This window comes from Rana temporaria, chromosome 2, assembly GCF_905171775.1.
Source record: "Rana temporaria chromosome 2, aRanTem1.1, whole genome shotgun sequence".
Lineage (NCBI taxonomy): Eukaryota > Metazoa > Chordata > Amphibia > Anura > Ranidae > Rana > Rana temporaria.
Window position 1 is genome coordinate 325,481,890 of NC_053490.1, and position 20,197 is coordinate 325,502,086.

At 47.0% G+C, this 20,197-nt stretch overlaps 1 protein-coding gene across 2 annotated transcripts; it reads right to left on the bottom strand.

The window, feature by feature from the left end:
• Positions 1-2,252: 2,252 nt before the first annotated feature.
• LOC120927048 lies at positions 2,253-8,571 on the bottom strand. Of its 2 annotated transcripts, XM_040337476.1 has the most exons (3): positions 7,736-8,324; positions 3,473-4,115; positions 2,253-2,713 (listed from the first exon to the last, which is right to left on the bottom strand). In XM_040337476.1, exons 1-2 carry the CDS (start codon positions 8,235-8,237, stop codon positions 3,520-3,522), a joined length of 1,098 nt encoding a protein of 365 aa, XP_040193410.1. In that variant the 5' UTR covers positions 8,238-8,324; the 3' UTR covers positions 2,253-2,713; positions 3,473-3,519. The 2 variants fall into 2 exon arrangements, with proteins under 2 accessions (XP_040193410.1, XP_040193411.1); XM_040337477.1 differs by having other exon boundaries at positions 2,253-4,115; positions 7,736-8,571.
• Positions 8,572-20,197: the final 11,626 nt, after the last annotated feature.

Consider the following 20,197-nt stretch of genomic DNA (forward strand, 5'->3'; position numbering starts at 1 on the left):
GCTTTGCACCCAGGCGCCTGCAGAGGTTGGGGCACCAAAGTGCCAGAGTTCTCCCCTTCCTCCTTCCCTCCTTGTCTCCTTGTTTGTGTCCGTCCATAACTGATGTTCTGAGCATAGGTGTGTGTGTCCGTCCAGAGGGGCCTCTCCTCTTCCTGATACGAGGGTTCTAGTTTTCAGTGGCTGCTGATTGCTGATGTGCAGGAATGGGAGTCTTTGATCCCGCACCAATTCCAGTTGGAATGCCCCCCCCCATCTCTATCTTGGGCTGGACAGAGAGAGAACCGAGGTGAGTTACAGTGTTCAGTGTGCTGGGGGATGGCATCCCCAGCATCCCTTTACACATGCTCTGGGCTGCCCTGCTCTAGATGTTTTATGGCATGATAGATTGCATAGGATACACAGCCCCTGCCCATCTCCTGTACTATGTCTGCAGTCTCTGACCATCCCCGGTACTACATCTGCAGTCTCTGACCGTCTCTTGAATCATGTCTGCAGTCTCTGACCATCTCCTGTATCATGTCTGTAGTATGTCTGGGGGCTCTTTCTAACAGACTCTCTAAAAGAAGCCCTCTCTGTGTCCATCAGAGAGGCCCCCTCCAGGTCCCAATAAAGTACTCTGCTTCTCTTCCTGTATTTATGTTTATTGTTAGGAGATCATGTAAGGATCCCAGGGTAATGAAGATTTTGTGGGGGAGCATATCTGTGGTTGAGTCATTGCCATAGAAGCTTTTGTAAAGGGGAGGAGTTAGTAAAATGACCACGCCCATGTACGGGCGCCAGAAATATTTCTGCACCCAGGCACCTGTGACCCTAGGATCAGCCCTAGAAGAACCTTAACCTCCACTATGCTAGTTTTGTCCATATGTTGGCAGGTACGATGCCCTTTAATTGTTGTCTCTCCTCTTCCTTTTAATACCTGTTGGTGTGGGTGGAACCTTGCAGTTTGAGTATGGGAACAGGACACCTATAACCAACATCAAGTTGGTCTGTGTCCTGTCCTGTATGCATGATAGAGAGACCCCTTTGTAGGGCAGTAATGCTAAGAGGACTAAAAATGAACACAAAGGAAAAAGGTGTAGGATCCTTGCACTCTTGACCTTAGCAGGTCTGTGGCTTAGTTCAAGATGTAAAATATATAATTATTCCTGCGCTACCATGTGCGAGACTAAGAGGATGGGACTGCTGCAAGCACCGGATAAGCGTCAGACCATACCCATAATAGAATATAATTAAGTGGGGGTTGGTGCTGCGCTGTTCCCAGCAGAATAGAAAAATTTACTGCTACATATGTAAATTCAATGGAAATAAATCAATGATGCAAATAATAAATTGACTGATGAATACAATGCTAATAACACTGTGATAGGACTTCTATGTATACGGTATGCAAAACAATAATAATAAATAGGGTGAATGGTATCAAAGTGCAAAGCGCATAAATAATTGTCTCTCATTGGATGCAAAGAAGAGTGATAAAAGAAGTGGGTTCTGGATAGTGTAGTATTTTTTAACAATAGGCAGTTTTTATTAATAAAATCACAAATCATAAAATACAATGGACTCATCTCCACGAGCGGCTTCAGCCTATGTCAGTCTGAGTGTCTTTTCTGTCCCTACATGTGGTGTCACGGTCACGTGACTTCATCAGGGGATAATGGGAAGGCACAAAAGATGTCTTCAAAGGGGTTGTAAAGGTTCATGTTTAATTTTCTAAATAGGTTCCTTTAAGCTAGTGCATTTTTGGTTCACTTACCTTTTCCTTCCGATTTCCCTTCTAAATGTTTTTTTTTCTTTGTCTGACTTTCTCACTTCCTGTTCCTCCTCAGTAAGCTTGCCCCATCATCCAAGCCATTCTGGCTGGGGGTTAGTCAGCGTGCTTGCCCCCTCCCTTGGGACTACATCCTTGCAGCATCTAATTCAGAGCACCTGAATTACACCAGCAGGAGTGTTTTTTGGAAGCACCTGATTAGAGCCGCCCAAAAATGTGAACAGTGGGCGCCATTCTGGGTGTACAGTTGCTGTCAGCTTTGGCTTCTGCCCTTCTTTGATTTGCTTCCTTCTCACAGCATTACAGCTACGGTAGATGGTATTGCATTTATTTTATTTTTTTGATGAATACAGTTTGAATAACAAGCACATGGTAATACAAATATTAAATCAAATGTTTTTGAGGCTGTATATTTGCTTACTGCCAATGCAAAGAAGTTAATAGTGCTGTTATCCACCTTTGTTATCCTCTGCAAGTCCATGACTAGGGCAGCCGGATAACTTACCGCACCAACCAATACAAGCATATACCCCTTAACATTAAACCTTTCCCAATAATCACACTGACACCTGCTGGATTTAAAATGGCCTGGTAGGCCTTTATTAACAAATACAAAAACTGTATATATATATATATATACACCATCATATACATATATATATCACCCAACTTTAAATATTTAACCTATTCCTCAATTGTTAAACCTTTTAACCATACCTTGGTTGTCAGTCCCCCTGACAACCCCTGATCACTCTTTTGGGCCTGTGGTACCCTCTTAGCTAACGACATGTCCCCAGTCGCGACTACCGACTCGAAGACCTAGCTGACCACAGACCCACCCACTTCTCCCCTGGTGGTCCAGACTGACACCAGACCACCAAGGCAGACACCATCCCTGTAACTATGCCCCCCCACCGTTTTTACCTAACCACCGTCTATTTCTACCAAACGGCAGGGGAACCCACCGCCATCCTGTACTGTCAAAACCACCTAACTCCTATAATTAGGGCGGGAGGGTGGGACTTCTCTCCTTGCTTCTTCCCCCGGACTGATGCTGCCCCTCCTCCAGCATCACCTAGCTCACTGAACTCTCCTCCCCCTCTCCTCACCTCCTCCAATAGTTAATTTCTAGGATCCTATTAACCACCCCCTCTAACTTTAACCCTTTCTTCACCTAAGTTCCCTACACCCTGTCATGCTGTCCTCCGCCTCCATTGCATTGCAGCTACGAACTTGTCTTGACTAGGGCAGCCGGATAACTTACCGCACCAACCAATACAAGCATATACCCCTTAACATTAAACCTTTCCCAATAATCACACTGACACCTGCTGGATTTAAAATGGCCTGGTAGGCCTTTATTAACAAATACAAAAACTGTATATATATATATATATACACCATCATATACATATATATATCACCCAACTTTAAATATTTAACCTATTCCTCAATTGTTAAACCTTTTAACCATACCTTGGTTGTCAGTCCCCCTGACAACCCCTGATCACTCTTTTGGGCCTGTGGTACCCTCTTAGCTAACGACATGTCCCCAGTCGCGACTACCGACTCGAAGACCTAGCTGACCACAGACCCACCCACTTCTCCCCTGGTGGTCCAGACTGACACCAGACCACCAAGGCAGACACCATCCCTGTAACTATGCCCCCCCACCGTTTTTACCTAACCACCGTCTATTTCTACCAAACGGCAGGGGAACCCACCGCCACCGCGGCACAAGTGGGACCACCTCACACTTGGGCCCGCCGCCACACCAGGAAAGCCCTCCTAACGCCCTCCTCCAATCCCAGAGCCCAAAGATCGATCCCGATCGGGTTGAGATGAACCCCGTCCCCCCTCAGGTACCTCCAAGTCTCAACTTCTAAATCTGAATGGCGAACCGCTATCCCACCTTGCTGCACCACAAACCTGCCCACTTCTCTGTTCACCTTTATCCGGGCCTTATCCAAACGCTCCAATGACCTGGCCTCCCTCCAGGCCATGCGAGCCACAATATCTGACCAAACAATGATCAGGTCAGGGAAAGAGGCCCGCAGTCGGCGTATATCCCATTGTATGTCTTTGATCACCTGGCGCATCGGCCGGACGCTCAAATCATTCCCCCCCGCATGTATCACCAAAATGTCCGGGGCCCTGTCTAAGCTAGCCCCCCTGTGAACTTCGGGTAACACCTTCTGCCACATGAGACCCCTAATCCCTATCCATCGTACCCTTCCTTCCTCCCTGGGCACCCCCAGCTGTCTCCCCCCAGGCTTGACATCCGCCCTTCTTGCCCCCCAAAACACAAATGAATGTCCTAGGATCCAAATCAGACAACCTTGGGGATCTGTAAAGACATAAAAGAGAAAAACAATACCCAGCAGGACCAAAAACAACCCCCCGAAAACATTAACATCAGCATTGTCAACCACCGATACCTCATTGTTTACAACAAATGAGGCCGTACATACAGTTTATATCTATTAGACTCCCATCTGCCAATCCGCTTTACAGAATCTGCAGGCAGGCCTCCCCTTGCCGCTTCCGTTGCTGCCCCTATTCGAAACGAATGCGCCGAATATTCTCCCGGGACTAGACCCCCCTCCTTCAGACATTTCCGGAACACCGCCGTAAACTGGAACCGAGACAAACATTCCCCTTTTTGATGGATGAACAGAGCCTCCCCCCCTTTTGGGCGAACGCCCAAAAACCGCCTTACCACCTCAACCGGGCATGTTAGTGGACAATTCCCCCGGAACAACTCTATTTTTACGCCCCTACCTAGTTGATCCGTCTTCGAACGGCTAAGCCAAATCACCACCGATTCCTCCAGGCACCTAACGTCCTGCATTCGTAGTCCTCCCCCCACCACCTTGGAGGGGGAAACTAATTCCCCCACCCTGAACGCCCCAAAAAAGGCCAGAACGAAAACAGCCCGAAAAAGTATCTGCTCATAAAGCGATGCGCAAACCTTTTCCAAATTCCCCAATACCGTACCCAGGACCGCGAACGACACCGGACGCCTGGAATCCCGTGTAGTACTGCCCTTCCTGTATCCCTTTAACACCCTGCGCACCACAAAGGATTTTGTAAAATCCCTGAGGCCCGCCATCTGAAATAAAAAAGCCAATGCCGCCATCTTTTTGCTAATGGCGCCACCCGAGGTTCCCCTCTCGTAATTGCAGCACACAAAGTATAAGACCAACGACTGCAGGTCTTCTGGATCTTCCGACCCTCCTACCTCCTCCCTCAGTGCGGACCATTCCTGCCACACCTTAGAGTAAGCTCGCCACGTTCCCTCGCTGATCGACTGCCGAATCAATCCTGCGGCGACTCCAGTGCAATGTCCCACAACTTCTGAGGACAGGGTTCCCCCTGCCCCTCTGCCCCTGGCGCCAGGATCCGGAATTCCGCCCACTGGAAACGAGATAAAGCATCCGCCAATCTGTTATCCACCCCAGGAATGTGCACCGCATATATCAAGGCATTCACTTTGAGACACTTAAGTACCAAGTACCGCAGTACCCTAATCACCGGGGGCGAGGATGCCGATATGCTGTTGATCGCCCACACCACCCCCATGTTGTCGCAATTGAAGCGCACCTTTTTATTCCTGAAGAACTCCCCCCACAATTCCATCGCCACCACGATGGGGAACAACTCCAGCAGCACCAGGTTCCGGAGGAACCCTGCTGCCCTCCAAGACTCCGGCCAGGGCTCCGCGCTCCACCGTCCGTTGAAATAGGCCCCATAGCCCACTGACCCCGCCGCATCGGTAAATAGAGCCAGGTCGGCGTTGCTGACCGGCCCCGTCTGCCACATCGAACGACCATTGAAAGAGTCCAGGAACGTTCCCCAAACCCTCAGATCGTCTCTCAGTTCATTGGTCAGGCGCACAAAATGGTTTGGCACCCGGACCCCTGCCGTGGCCCCTGAAAGCCTTCGGCTGAAAATGCGTCCCATGGGAATAATCCGACACGCGAAATTTAACTTCCCCAACAAGGATTGGAGCTCCTTCAATCGAATCTTCCGCTTCACCCGGGCCTCACTGACCTCCCTCCTCAAAGCCAACACCTTATCCTCTGGTAGCCTACATTCCATCGCCACCGAGTCAATGGTGATCCCCAAGAACACCAGCTCAGACGCAGGGCCCTCCGTTTTGTCGGGGGCCAAGGGGATCCCAAAACGTTCCGCCAAATACTGTACCGTACCCAACAGAACCCCGCAACAGCGGGAGTCCGGGGGTCCTATGCACAGGAAGTCATCCAAATAGTGGATGACGGAATTCACCCCCGCCACTTCCCTGACCGCCCATTCAAAGAACGAGCTAAACTTCTCAAACAAAGCGCACGATATGGAACAACCCATCGGCAGGCAACGATCAACAAAATACTCCCCCTGCCAGTGGCACCCCAGCAAACGCAAACTAGTGGGGTGCACCGGTAACAGCCTGAAGGCGGATTCCACATCCGTCTTTGCCATCAAAGCCCCTTTCCCGTACTTTCTAACCCAAGACACCGCCGCATCAAATGATGTATAGGTAACCGCACAACTCTGCGGATCAATACCATCGTTGACCGACCCCCCTTTTGGGTGCGACAGATGATGTATCATCCGAAATTGACCCACTTCCTTCTTCGGAACTACGCCCAACGGGGACACCACCAAACCCCCCACAGGTGGTTCCCGAAACGGGCCGGCCATCCGGCCGAGCGCCACCTCCTTGGCCAGCTTAGCCGACACCACCCCCGGATGTCGCAGAGCTGACCGCAAATTGTCCGCCACCGGAGGGACCTCCGCCAACGAACTCGGAATCACGAAACCCTCCCCGAACCCCTGCTCTAGCAAACGCGCCGCCGCCCTGTCCGGATACTTACTTAGAAAAGGCAGCATCCTTTCCAGTCTCACCGGCGTCATTCCCTTTTCCAGCGCCATCTCCGGCCCGCTTCCCCTGTTTGAAACACCTATTGAACGCGTGCGACCCACCACACCCTGAGCACTCGTGCTTGAAGCGGCATGATCCTCCAAAACGACAGGTTCCGTCGTTGAACTGCCAGCACACCCCTTTCTTTTTGAGGGCCGGCGATCCCGCGGAGGAAGCGCCGCCGGCCCCCCAAGGAAAGGACTGGCCCGCCGCCCTGGTCGAGGTCATCAACCTCATCCACAGGCTAATGTCCTTATGGTCCCAGCGGATGGAGGGACGCACCGCCCTGCGCTGACGAAACTGTTCGTCATACCTCAACCACGCCAGACCCCCGTACACCCTATGCGCTTCGTGAATGGCATCAAGGTAACAGAATAGGGCCGTGCATTTCTCGGGGGCCTTTTCCCCGATCACGCTAGCCAGAATCGCAAACGCCTGTAGCCAATTCGTAAACGTCCGCGGAATGAGCCTATACCGACGTTTTTCTTCCTCATCCTTTTTGCTCTCGTCCGGCTTCACCCGGTCGAGGTGAAATTTTTCCAACGGGAGCAGGGAAAATATTTCCACAAACTCGTCCTTCTGAATTTTCTCCCTCACCTCTGGCTTAAGATGGGCACCCAACGGCCCTTCAAAGCAAATGTAAATTTCCCCCCTAGCCGCGTCATCCAGCCGCACCTTGTCCCCGTCCTTGTCCTTGTCTTTGTCCTTGCGTTCCGCCGCCGTTCCCACGCCGTCCTTGTCCGTCTGTGTCCCTGCCACGCCTGTCCCTGGATTCGCCGGCACCGGGGGAGGGACAACTACCGCTGTCAGCGCCTGAACGGCGGGGGCAGGAACCGGGAGGGGGGGTACTGGAACCGGGGGGACCCAAGGACCCAGCGGGCTCGCAACCTGAGGAGCACCCCCATCTAGCCTACGTAACAATTCCCGTAAGGCATCCCACACACCCCCCTCCCCTGAGGGACTAAGCACCGCCACCCCCCCACTAATGTCCTGCGCACTAACCCCACCCCTACCCCCCGCAACCACATTAGATGTAGTCTTACCGGTTCGGCGCGGCCGTGAAGGTCCTCCAGCCGACAGGTTCCCATAACGTCCATCCTCCGCGGGGTCCTCCGGCAGCTCCCCCTCTTCACTGCTGCTGGAACCGGTCGCCGCCTGCCCGTGTGGTCGTTGACGAACCTCCTCACTCCTTCCCCGACCTCTGGACACAGCTGGCGTTGTGACAGGTATGGGAGCCACCACCCCCCGAGGGCTCTCGTCTCCATCGCTGCTGAACTCTTCAATCAGATCATCCCTCAGCACTGCGGCTGCAGCCTGAGCACCACTGCCCCTCCGGTCAACCCTCCCAGACTCCGAACGGTGCCTGGAGGCGGGACCTCCCGACTGACGTGACTGGCCTGGTGTCGCTCCATCTGCATCCCTGAACGCATCCCCACCGCGTGCGAGGCCGCCGCCTGTGGACCGAGCTAGGCCGGCGCCTGTCTGAGGGTCCTTCCCACGCCGGGCCGCCCCCCCGACCGGAACATCGCCACCGGGGACAGCCATGTGAATCTGGGCCTGCACCAACACAGGGGAGGTAGGCCTGGGCACCCGAGAGGCTCCCCCGCGCTGCGCGCTTCCCGCCCCCCCCGCCCCCCGCCCGTGCAGTGGCAGACTGAGATTGCTTGGCGGGGGGGCCCGACGGGGGCCTACTGGGACTCCGCACCCGACGCTGTGACCTGGGGGTATTATCTGGGCTAAAGCGCTCCGGCGGTATCGACCGCCTCGCGCGCGTTGAAGCAGGCCTAGACCCGACCGGGGCCTGCTGCACCCCCCGCAGAGTGGCGGTGATCTGGCTTTGCAGCCAGTCCGCGCCGTGGACCTCCGCAACAGCTTGAAGCTGCGCTAACAACCCGGCTACCTCTGACATTTTTCTTCCCTTCCTTGCCTTTTCCACAGATGACCCAGAGCGCTGACCCGATACACAGACAGGCTGCAGGACTTCTCTCCTTGCTTCTTCCCCCGGACTGATGCTGCCCCTCCTCCAGCATCACCTAGCTCACTGAACTCTCCTCCCCCTCTCCTCACCTCCTCCAATAGTTAATTTCTAGGATCCTATTAACCACCCCCTCTAACTTTAACCCTTTCTTCACCTAAGTTCCCTACACCCTGTCATGCTGTCCTCCGCCTCCATTGCATTGCAGCTACGAACTTGTCTCACTGAGGCCTGCATCTTAAGGTCCATTCATATAATGCAGACTGTGTTGTGGAGCCTGCAGTGTCCCATGGATTTTTCTTTTCCTAGCACGGCAGTAAGAAATCTGTGATTAGGGGAGGCTAGTTAAATTACTTTTATAGGTCACATCATAAATGGGTTTCCTTCTCCCTTATATTTTTCTGTTTTTCCAAAAGAATAGTGCTCTGCTGTCTTAATGGTTAGCACTTCTGCCTTGGAGCACTGAGGTCCTCAAATCTTAGCCAGGACACTACTTGTGTGGGACTTGCAAGTTCTCATTGTGCTTATGTGGGTTTCCTCCCAACCATAGCATAGACATGCTGGTTGCAGTGGTTGGAAATTGGCACCTGTCTAAACTGGCCAGTTGCCCCTTTAAGGCAGGGCAAAAGGGGCAACTGGCATGGGCCCTGTCATTGTTGTGGGGCCAAAAGCAGCTGCCTCATACTTGCCAACTATCCCAGTTTATTTCCTTGTCCCTTGAAGTTTTAGTCCTGTGCTGTGTCCTGATATCTCAGTGTGAAGTGCTGCTTTTAATGCTGCCCAGCTCTGCCCTATTGTTGTTGTCAGATGACTCACCTGCAGACCCTGTGTTTACATGCAAATAATCATCATTCATATGTAAATCATGGGATCATTCATATGTAAATAGTGGTGGCATTCATATGTAAATAGCTGAGGCTGGCAGCATTCATATGTAAATAAAGGCAGCATTCATATGTATATCATGCCCCTCTGCAGTGAAGAGATAATATGCTGTAACCTCTAGCAACCAATCAGTGAGTAGTATTACTCTACAGTAATCTCTAGCAACAAATCAACAAGAAGAAATCATGTGCTGTAACCTCTAACAATTAATTAGTGAGCCGTAATGTGTGCTGTAACCTTTAGCAACCAGTCAGTAAGTGTTAATGATATGCTGTAACCTCTTGCAACCAATCCTAATCATTGCCTGATCTGATACAGTAAACTGATTTTAAGTCTAGCTGATATTTATTGTATGTCTCAAAGCAGGTGGAGAACAAAATTGCATGGGGGGGTCCAATCCCAGGGTCCAATCAACATTAAAGACGGCCCTGAAACTGGCCCTAGTATGTGTAGTATGTATGTATATATTTCTGTTTAATATATGACCCCTAAGTGTCCGAAGTAGCGTTTTTTACTCTGGAACTCCAAGAGGAGAACAACTGAAAAGTATGCAAGAAGAGTCTTTAAGATAACCACAGCAGTACAAAATACTCATCTCCAAAAGTTAAGTGAGTCTGTAAAATCGAAACTTCTAAATGATGTCTGTGAAAGAGTTGTCAGATTAAAACAAATAGTCGCTGCTGGTGAAGTGTGCTGTGACAAGTGAACCCGCAGTTAACCTGAAATTGTACGCAGCATTGTAAGTTAACAAAAAAAATATATATATATACAGTTGTTCAGACTCTGGAAATAAAGCAGAAAAATAACTGCTCTATTCTTCTATCAGCTTGACTAGATGATTGTTGGATAACCTAAGCTTTTTGGAAGCTGTCAATCTAATAATTGCTAGCTCAAAAAAGAAATATCAAGTATATCCAAAAAAGCTTGACAGACACTTTGTTCATGTTAAAAAAGATGGTTAAAAAAGAAACTCTACTGTGGTGTTCTTTCTGTTTCTTCCATTGAATCTTGTTTTCTTAAAGTGGATGTAAACCCACTCTCATCCTTTCTAAACTACTGCCATAGTTCTGATCTATAAGGATATAGATGCCTCCTGCATGTATCCTTACCTGTCAAATGTCTCCCCTCTGTCTGTTATAAGAACGGAAAAACTGAAAATTCTGTGGGTGGGTCTGTTGTCTGGAGCTCTGTGGGTGGAGTCGTGATGTCACTCCCCACCCTTCTCTACACTCCCCTTGTCAACATGCATTTTCTCCTGTGTATTCTTTACACTAAATTCTGCTATGATTACTAACATCCAGTCAAAATCCAGAAATGTAACCACATGACTTCAGAAAAGGAGTGGGGGTGGCAATTAAAAAATAATGCCTGTCTCCAGGCTAGTGCATGAGATATGTAAATAACCTGCCACTCACAGCTAGGGGGCGGAACGGACTAAGGTTTTTCTCTGTAAGTCCGTTTTATTTCACTGAACAATAAAAGAGGATTGCTCAGAGCTGGATTAACTCTGTGTGGCAAGACTGGAAACAGATGATAGGAAATCTTATACTGTACATTGTGACATCCAAAAAAAATTGGGTTTACATCCACTTTAAGTTTGAGCAGTTATCAAGTCTAGGAACATTCAGCTAGTAAAGTTTAGATCTAAATGCAATATCTTTCTGACTTAAGCCTTGTACACACGATCAGATTTTCTATTGTCCAAAGGGCATGTGCCTGGATTTTTTCTTGCATACAAACAGCACACAATTGTCGATCAACAAACATGAACATAGCGATGTACTAGACGTATTATGTTTTTTTTTTTTAAAGCTCTTGAGCGCCACCCTTTGGGCACCTTCTGCTTATGTCGTGTTTGGCGAGCATTGATTCCGAGCATTCGTGTTTGTACTTTGGATATTTGTCTGACGGACTTGTGTACACACGATCAGACAATCTGACAACAGACCGTTGTCCGCGGAAAATTTTAAAGCCTGCCATCCAACAACATTTGTCCTTGGAAAAACCGACAACAATTGTCCAATAGAACGTACAGATAGTCGGATTTTAGGCCAACAGTCTGTCAAACTAATTAAATAATGAAATAATGCATAATTCATAATTCATAATTCCAACACATAATTCCCATCGGAAAATCTGATTGTGTGTGCAAGGCTTTACACAGTTTGCACCACAAGCGTAAGACCCCTTTCACACTGAAGTCACTTTTCAAGTGTTTTAGCGCTAAAAATAGTGCTTGTAAAGTGCCTCTCAAGCGCCTCCCAAGCCTCCCCAGTGTGAAAACACTGGGGCGGTGCTCTTGCAGGAGCAAAAGAAAAGTCTGCAAAGTAATCCGGCAGCGGCGCTTTGTGGGCGCTATTAACCCCTTGTTAACCCCTTCTTTAGGGTTAAAAATGCTCGCTTCCACCCGCAAAGCGCCGGTAAAGCGCCGCTAAATCTAGCGGCCCTTTACCGCTAACGCGGTGGCCGCAGTAGCAGTGTGAAAGGGCTCTAACATACTTTATGCAATCCACTGCACAGAATCCCTAGGATCAACCTGTAGCGCCCCATAGAGTTTCTGTTTTGCTAAATTTTGTTTTTGGCCCCCCCTGTATTTAGGAAGCCATTATTTGATTAGTTAGGTCTGCTCTGGATTCTGTAGGTATGGGCTCAATTACTTCCCCCTGTCTTTCATGGGATCCTGGGACATAGTGGTTGGGAGAATGTTATTATCTCCCCAGCCAATCCCTGGTTAATATAACAAGTGACCAGCAGAGGGCTGAGGGGGTTATAAATGGGCTAGAGTCCAGGGCAGATGCCTCTTGTTCATGGGGAGTAGGATCCAGCCTGAGGACTGTGGCATCTCTGGGAGATTTGCCTGGAGCTACAAGCACCTTTATGAAGGTCCCAGTTATGGTTTGGCTGAGGCACCTCTGTTCTATGTTCCTGGAGCATTCTTAGAAAGCTTTTTGAAATCCAGGACACAGGCTGCTGGAGTACTCAAGCTGACTGGAAATCAGGAAATCAGGAAATGGCTGCCTGGAAATCAGGAAACAGTGAGTACCAGCCTTCTGCATCTAAATAGCTTCCTTAGCTCTCCTGGGAGATCAAAAAAAACAAGGTAACTCGGTTGGTTACTTAGGATTAATGTGACAATTTTAATCTGTACTGTTAAGTAAATACTTTCAATAAAAATCTATTGTTAAAAAAAAAAAAATTCTACTCTGTCTCTACATTCAGGATTGCTTTCCTGTTGAGGGATTCCTGTTTGTTGCTGTTCAGTTTTACACTACAAAGGGGGTGCATTAACCCTGAAGTCTTAGTGCAATGTCAAGTTACGGTTAGGAGTATTCCTAGGCTCACCCTCATCCTATCCAAGTTCTACCCAAAATAGAAACCACAAAAAAAAGACATACACAGCCTGTTCTCTGACTCGACTGAATGAAAAATGTTGTGTGCCTGGCTGCAGTGTGCCCATCGGGGCGTAGAACACGGAATCAAAATTGCCAGACTAATCTGATCTGTGCACTACAAATCTAAAGTAAAGATATAGGCCCGGATTCACAAACAGCGGCGCATATTTATGCCACCGTAGCGTATGTTCTTTACGCTACGCCGACGCAGCTCATAGAGGCAAGCACTGGATTCACAAAGCCAGTGCTGCCAAATCTGCGCTGGGTCTCCAAGTCGTAAGTCGACGTCAGTGGAAGTGGGCGTGAGCCATGCTAATGAGGCGTGACCCCATGCAAATGATGGGCCGAGCGACAGACAGATAGGAATCGCCAACTGCGCATGTGTCGGGACGTGGATGCATCCTTCTGCGCATGCTCAAAATCACGTCGGAACAACTGCCTAAGATACGACGGATCACTGCCTACGGCGTGAACATAACCTTCGCCCAGCCATATTCCCGTCCAACGTAAACGATGTAAAATACGACGGCTTGTGTTCCCTGGTCCATATCTTTGATCGGTTGCGCCTCATATATGGGGAATAACTTTACGCCGGACGTACGACTTACGAAAACCACGTATATTTTGCGCCGAGCACAAGTACATTCGTGAATCGCGTATCTCCCTCATTTGCATATGTGCATAGAAAATCAATGGGAGCGGCAAATGCGCCCAGCGTAAATATGCGCCCACGATACGACGGCGTAGGCAAGTTACGTCAGTCGTAGGAAGCCTATTTTTAGGCGTATCTTAGTATGTGGGTCGGCGCATAGATACGATGGCGCACATTTGTACTTACGTCAGTGCAAACGCTTTGTTAAATCCGGGCCATAATATATAATAATAAGAAATGGAAGCAAAATAAATTACACATGTGATGGTAGCTTCAACCTTATCACAGCCTCCACTTTACATTGTCATGTCTAGGGATGAGCAAATCTGCCTTAGTTCAGTTCCCAGTGCTCAAAGTTCACTTTCACTTTGTGATTGGCTGCTGTGCAGCCTGGGAGAGAAAGAACGACTGCTGGGAGCATACTGAAATTGTGGGGGACACAGTCTTCAGAGATAGTTCTCTATTAAACCATGGACTAGATGAACTACAAGTCCCTGGAGCACAAGGAGCTGAGTAGGAGGAAAAATATAGAGAAGCCTTGGCTTGATGCAGTAGGGAGAGTGAGAGTCATCTGAGTGGGCTGCTGTCAGAGAGCTGCCTGCTGGAGAGTTCACTGTGGTGTTAGATATAGAGAGAGACTCTGCCATACTGCCACATCATCAGGCCTGTGAGAGATCACCACCAATAGGTCCTGCGTCACTACTGACATCATTGGTTCCATGAGAGACCTTCACTGCTAGGTCCTTAGTCGCAGCCGACGTCACTGGTTCCAAACTCTAGAAAGTGAGAGAAGGTGTAATCACAGATTGTTTGGTGGTGAGTGGCCGTTGAGTACTTCTTACCCAATTCTTAATAGGACAGTGTCAACTTATTTTAGGATATATTTTGGGTACTCACACCCTGTGTTGTGGAATCCATTCAAATCTGAGCACTTCAACGCTGAAACTACGGGCCCCGACAATTACAAATACAATGGCCAGGGGGATGGGTTTGGAAAAACTGAAGGATCTTAAGCTTCCAGTACCACCCTTCATTTAGATCCCCCCCTATCCTCAGGGCACAGATGCAGACATTGGGTCATCCAATTATTTGTGATGTTATATGAAACTGGTATCCGTTATTATTCAGTCGTATACGCCATTCTGTTTGCTGATGTGCTGAGTGTATTTCACAAATAAATATATTCTCTTTTCAGCCTTTGTGTGTCAGAGAGTATGGTGCTGCCCAGAGGGTTTTGTGACACTTGGAACAGGAGACCAAAGCAACAGCAGCTCCTTTAGTGGTTGAGCACTATACAGTATATAGACAAAGTAAAAAGAGGGACAGTCAGAAGCAGGAAGTTACACTACAAAATGTCTTCCAATTTCTGTAAAGTATTGGGAAGGGCACCCCATGAATGACACCCCATGAAATGATTTAATTGTAGCACCCTCCTAGGTCAGGTGCTAGAAGTGAGGCAAATTTTGTTTTTGGCTCTACTGTTAGAAGTGGAGACTTAATTGTGTTTTGCCTACTCTATATTCTGCAGCTGCAGGCTTGTCAGTCTCCCAATGTCTTTCCAGAATCTTCTATAGTGAGCAGGAAAGGACAGAGTCTGAGCTGGCCCTGGATTCAGCTTCATCCAATACCTGGTCGAGATGAATGGCCAGCAGAGATGAACCCTGCCTGGAATTCCACAAGTCGCAGGAACATTCAAGGCAACACTCAGAGGGGATCTTCCTGGGAGAATTCAGGTCAGAGTGTGACAGACTCACCCAGGACAGAGGCTTTTGGAGGGGACTGAATGCTAGCCTCTTGCCTACCGATTATGGGCCCTGGCATTTGGGGGAACGGTGCTCTTTGTGAGCTGTATGCCTGGGGACCCTTGAGGTGGTGTTACTTTGGATTCAGGTCCATGTCCCCCCAAGACACTGGGAACCCTGTATATGTCATATTAGAAATAGTGGCTGATTAATACTGTTGGGATACATACTGTTAGAAGATGCGGATGTCTCCTGTCTGTCTGTTGTCTGTTATAATGTAAATGAGTCTAGTATAACTTCTAAGGGTCTTTCACCCATTGATGTTTGTAACCCTGAAATTGTATGAAGGAGTTCTGTGTTAATATTTATGATAATGTGTATTGTAGTTAGGGAGTCACATTGGCTGCTTTAAGGGATTAGTTAATTAGCTCATGTTAATTTATGTTTCTGGTTACAGGTGTAGTTGTCAGCGGTTGAAATATCTGATATCTATATTCAGACTGGGAGGAAGTGGTATATGACGAAAGCACTCAAGCGGAGTGTGGGACGTTTCATTACACAGAGTATAGCTGAAACTGAGAGGAGGTATTTAGACTGCCCGGGTCACAGTGAGTAGGCCTTAGAGAATTTTTTTTAGGAGAGAGACTGTTGCCTGTACACCCCCTTCTTGATAGTGGGATAGTTCCAGACTTGTTGCCAGGGTTGTGCCTTAGGGAAGAGAAGGCCCCTGGGCTATAAACTGTGTGCTACCCTTTTGTGGAGGAAAAATCTGCTTTATTTGCTTAGCTGCTCAAAAATAGTGTCCTCTGTCAAGTTGTTTAGTTCTGGGCATTCCAAAGCTTTTCCCAATCCCTATCCCAGTTCTACAAAACAATAAAAACAACAAACAAGTCACTATCTGCCCAATTACTGTCTGAGGACTGAGTGAGGGTTTGGATGCATCTGACTGAAAATAATCAATGCCTAACTGCTTTCTCCATTAAAGAATCAGAACCTGGGATCAAATCGCCATACAAAGTCAGGTGTTCACCACATCATGATCATAATAAGGTTATAGATGGGACATTGTACAGAAGAGTTTTCTTGAAAGTGTGAAGAAGGCTGGCAGATCATCGAAGAAGAGCAAGCCATCTTGTTAATTTCTGGTATGTCCTGACCATGTGACAAAATTGACATTTGTAATTCTAATCAATGTGTGACTGGCAAGAATTAATGCATAGGGTCTGGGGGCTGCATGAATAGAGTGTTGTAGCGTGCAATCCATAAAAAACAATAGCACTGTATTATCCCTCGCTCAATACCAGAAGTGATTGTACGATAGCAAGAGGGTAGAGATAAATGGAATTCCACAGTGTGTAGCAAAAATATCTTCACTTAAGCATTGTCTAAACAACAAATGAAAAGTGTAAAAGACATATACTGTACTGTATATGCTTGTCCATGCATAATATACTTAAAGGGGTTGTAAAGGTAAAAAATGTTTTCCCTAAATAGCTTCCTTTACCTTAGTGCAGTACTCCTTCACTTATCTCATCCTTCTCATTTTGCTTTTAAATGTCCTTATTTCTTCTAAAAAATCCTCACTCCCTGTTCTTCTGTCTGTAACTACACACAGGACTCAAAGTAAACTGGGGTAAATCATTGCTATTTGCCATTGATCAAGGAGCACAGGATACAGCAAACCCAACAATGCCATTAAAATGGGTAACAGAATTCAAATATTTAGGTATAATAATATCGCGACAGGTGGAAAAATATAAAAAGCTGAATTTAGATCCAGTACTGCAGGAATATAAGAAAAAATGAAAGATGTGGGAGACTCTCCCTCTGTCACTACTGGGACGCATAAATGTAATAAAAATGAAGATTCTGCCAAGGCGGTTATATCTATTTAGAAACTCACCGCAATGGCTACCAAAAATGTTTTTCATACAGTTACATGGTATGTTATCTTCATTTATATGGCAAAATAAAGCAGCTAGAATAAAACTGAGTACACTTATGCGCCCAGTGGCAGAAGGGGGATTAGCCTTCCCAGATCTTTATAAATATTACTTAGCAACACAGCTAGTGACAGTGGGAAGGTGGTTAAACCCTGATGGATATGACCCTGCTATAATGGTGGAGGCCTCAGTGGTCCAGTCTGTGGAGGCACTGCAGGCACTGCCATTTCGCGGGCTGAAAAATAGGCGAGATCTAACTCCATCAATGATAACGACAGTAAAAGCATGGCAAGCCGGCATGGCAAGAGAAAGGAACTCAAAAACCGATATCTCCGAATGCTCCATTGTGGAAAAAAACAGAGTTTATACATTTAGCCTCCATTCAAGATCCTAGAGCATGGACAAAATGTGAAGTTAAAAAAATATCACAAGTAATATATGAGGGGAAAATATCCTTGTTTACAGATATGAGGAAAAACTGGAATGTGCCTGAGAGCAATTTTTTTAGACATATGCAATTGGCACATGCCTTGTCGGCTCAGTTTTCTGAAGGCATCCCACAATTAATAGAAACAGGTTTGGAACAAATGTTGAGAAAGAGAAGGAAAAAAGGGATGATTTCCAATTTATATACCCATCTACTAGAGACAGAAGTGTTAGACATGAATAAATTATGTGAAGGTTGGATGAGAGATGTCCCAGAATTATCGATAGAAAAATGGGGAAAGATATATATATTTCCATTCCAGATCCTAGTCTCACTTCGAGACAAATTAATTCAATTTAAAATAACACATAGGAGTTATTATACACCATATAAAATGTTTAAAATATTTCCATCAAATTCCCAAAACTGTTGGAGATGTGCAGGCACCCCAGGACATTTTATTCATAAATTTTGGTCCTGTCCGAAGATAGTGCTGTTCTGGAGAGAGGTCATGAGAGTAATCGATAAAGTGACGTCAGTTCAGCTCGATCTAGAGGCAGAGGTCTGTCTATTGGGACTGGTGAAGGAAAACATGGCCCCTATAGAAAAAAGAACACAGGTAGGCCTGCTGCTCTTCTATGCAAGAAAGGCAATAGTATTAAATTGGAAGAGGGTAGAAGCTCTCTCGTTGAGGCAATGGAAAAATTTGGTTAATAGCAATTTGTCGTTGTATAAGGAGACATATTGTAATAGAGGAAACAGGGAGAAATACGGAAAAGTATGGGTAAACTGGATAGAGAATGTGACAACGGCTTCAGGATAGGGATAGGGAAGTACGGAAGTGGGAGGGAACTACATCTATGGAAGAAAGGGTTAAGAAAGAGGTTAAATGTATAGAATGTACAAATGAAAAGTATGTAATTGTAATGGAATGGAATGATTTGTAAGATTGTATAGAAATTTGGAATAAGTTGATAAATGTGAAACATATGTTGAATATGAGAAAAAAAAGAGAAAATGTAATAAAGAGATTTGTAAAAAAATAAACACAGTAATGTAAGGCTTTCTCCCTGGTGTGGAGAAAGCCTATTGAGGGGGGAGGGGGCGAGCAGGAGTGTCAGGACACTCTCTACTTTTCAGATAGAGAAAGGAGCTGTGTGTTAGTGGGCGTCCTGACACTCCTGCTCGCCCCCTCCCCCCTCAAGAGGCTTTCTCCACACCAGGGATAAAGCCTCGCATTACTGTGTGTAGTTACAGACAGAAGAACAGGAAGTGAGGAAGGATTAGGTAAGTGAAGGAGGACTGCACTAAGGTAAAGGAAGCTATATAGGGAAAACATGTTTTACCTTTACAACCCCTTTAAGGCAATGTTCTGACAACTGAGATAAGGCCACACACAGCTGGCTTGCAATTGTTGATACAACTGTAGCACGTTTATTATATCACATTGGATCACATTGTATTTAAAACAATTTTGTAAGTGGAACTATAGGCACAAATTCACACCGCTGCTCCAACCATCCAACACCCATGAGGTCTCTTGCCGGCATCGACATCTTCTTCCACCTTGATTAGCCAGCCCAGGATGACGTCACTTCCACACATCTACTCGATGATGTGTCCACATCATGCAGGCACTAGAGTGAACACCTGAAGAAGGTCCTTCCAGGAGTTAAAGAGTGGAGTAGAAGTCTGGGAGCTGTAGCCTAACCTGACCGCCACTTAAATGAAGTAAAAAGGGCTTTTGGATGTTTTTTTAATCAATCAGATAGAGAGATCCCAGAGTGGGTCGTTAAAGAAGAACTCTTATCTTAACCATTACAACAGAGGCACCTCTAGAAATGTTTAGAAATGGAAATTTCCAAACAGATAATTAAAAATAATTGCTGCTTTCTATTCTTTGCATACCTTATTTTTCTTTTTAGGGCAGATGCATCTATCTTTCTTTTACATACAGTAGTTACAAAGTTAGTCTGGTTGAAAAAAGACACAAGTTTATCTAGTTCAACCAATAAAAAGGTAAAACAAACACACAAAAAAAAAAAACAATCGACAATGTTTACAATCCTATATACATGATTCGATACCCACAGTTAAAGGAGTTGTAAAGGAAAAACAAATTTTACCTTAATGCAATCTATGCACTAAGGTAAAAAAACATCTGATGATGCCGCCCCCCCCCAAAAAAGCCCCTGTTTTACTTACCTGACCCCTCGAAAGTCCTGCAGTCGGTCCCGAGATCCTCTTTGCCGCTCAGCCTGGCCGCTGATTGGCTAGAGCGGACGGATAAAGAGCAGCGCAGCCATTGGCTGGCGCTGCTGTCAATCACATCCAGTGACGCGGAGCGCCGAGGGGCGGGGCCGAGAGATACAGTGAGCGGCTATGGCCGCTCGCTGTATCACGGGAGCGCGCCCGCAAGGACTCATCACCATGCGAGCTCTCACATGAATGTGGTGAGTTCTTGCGGGGAGGACCAGAGACAGACGCCG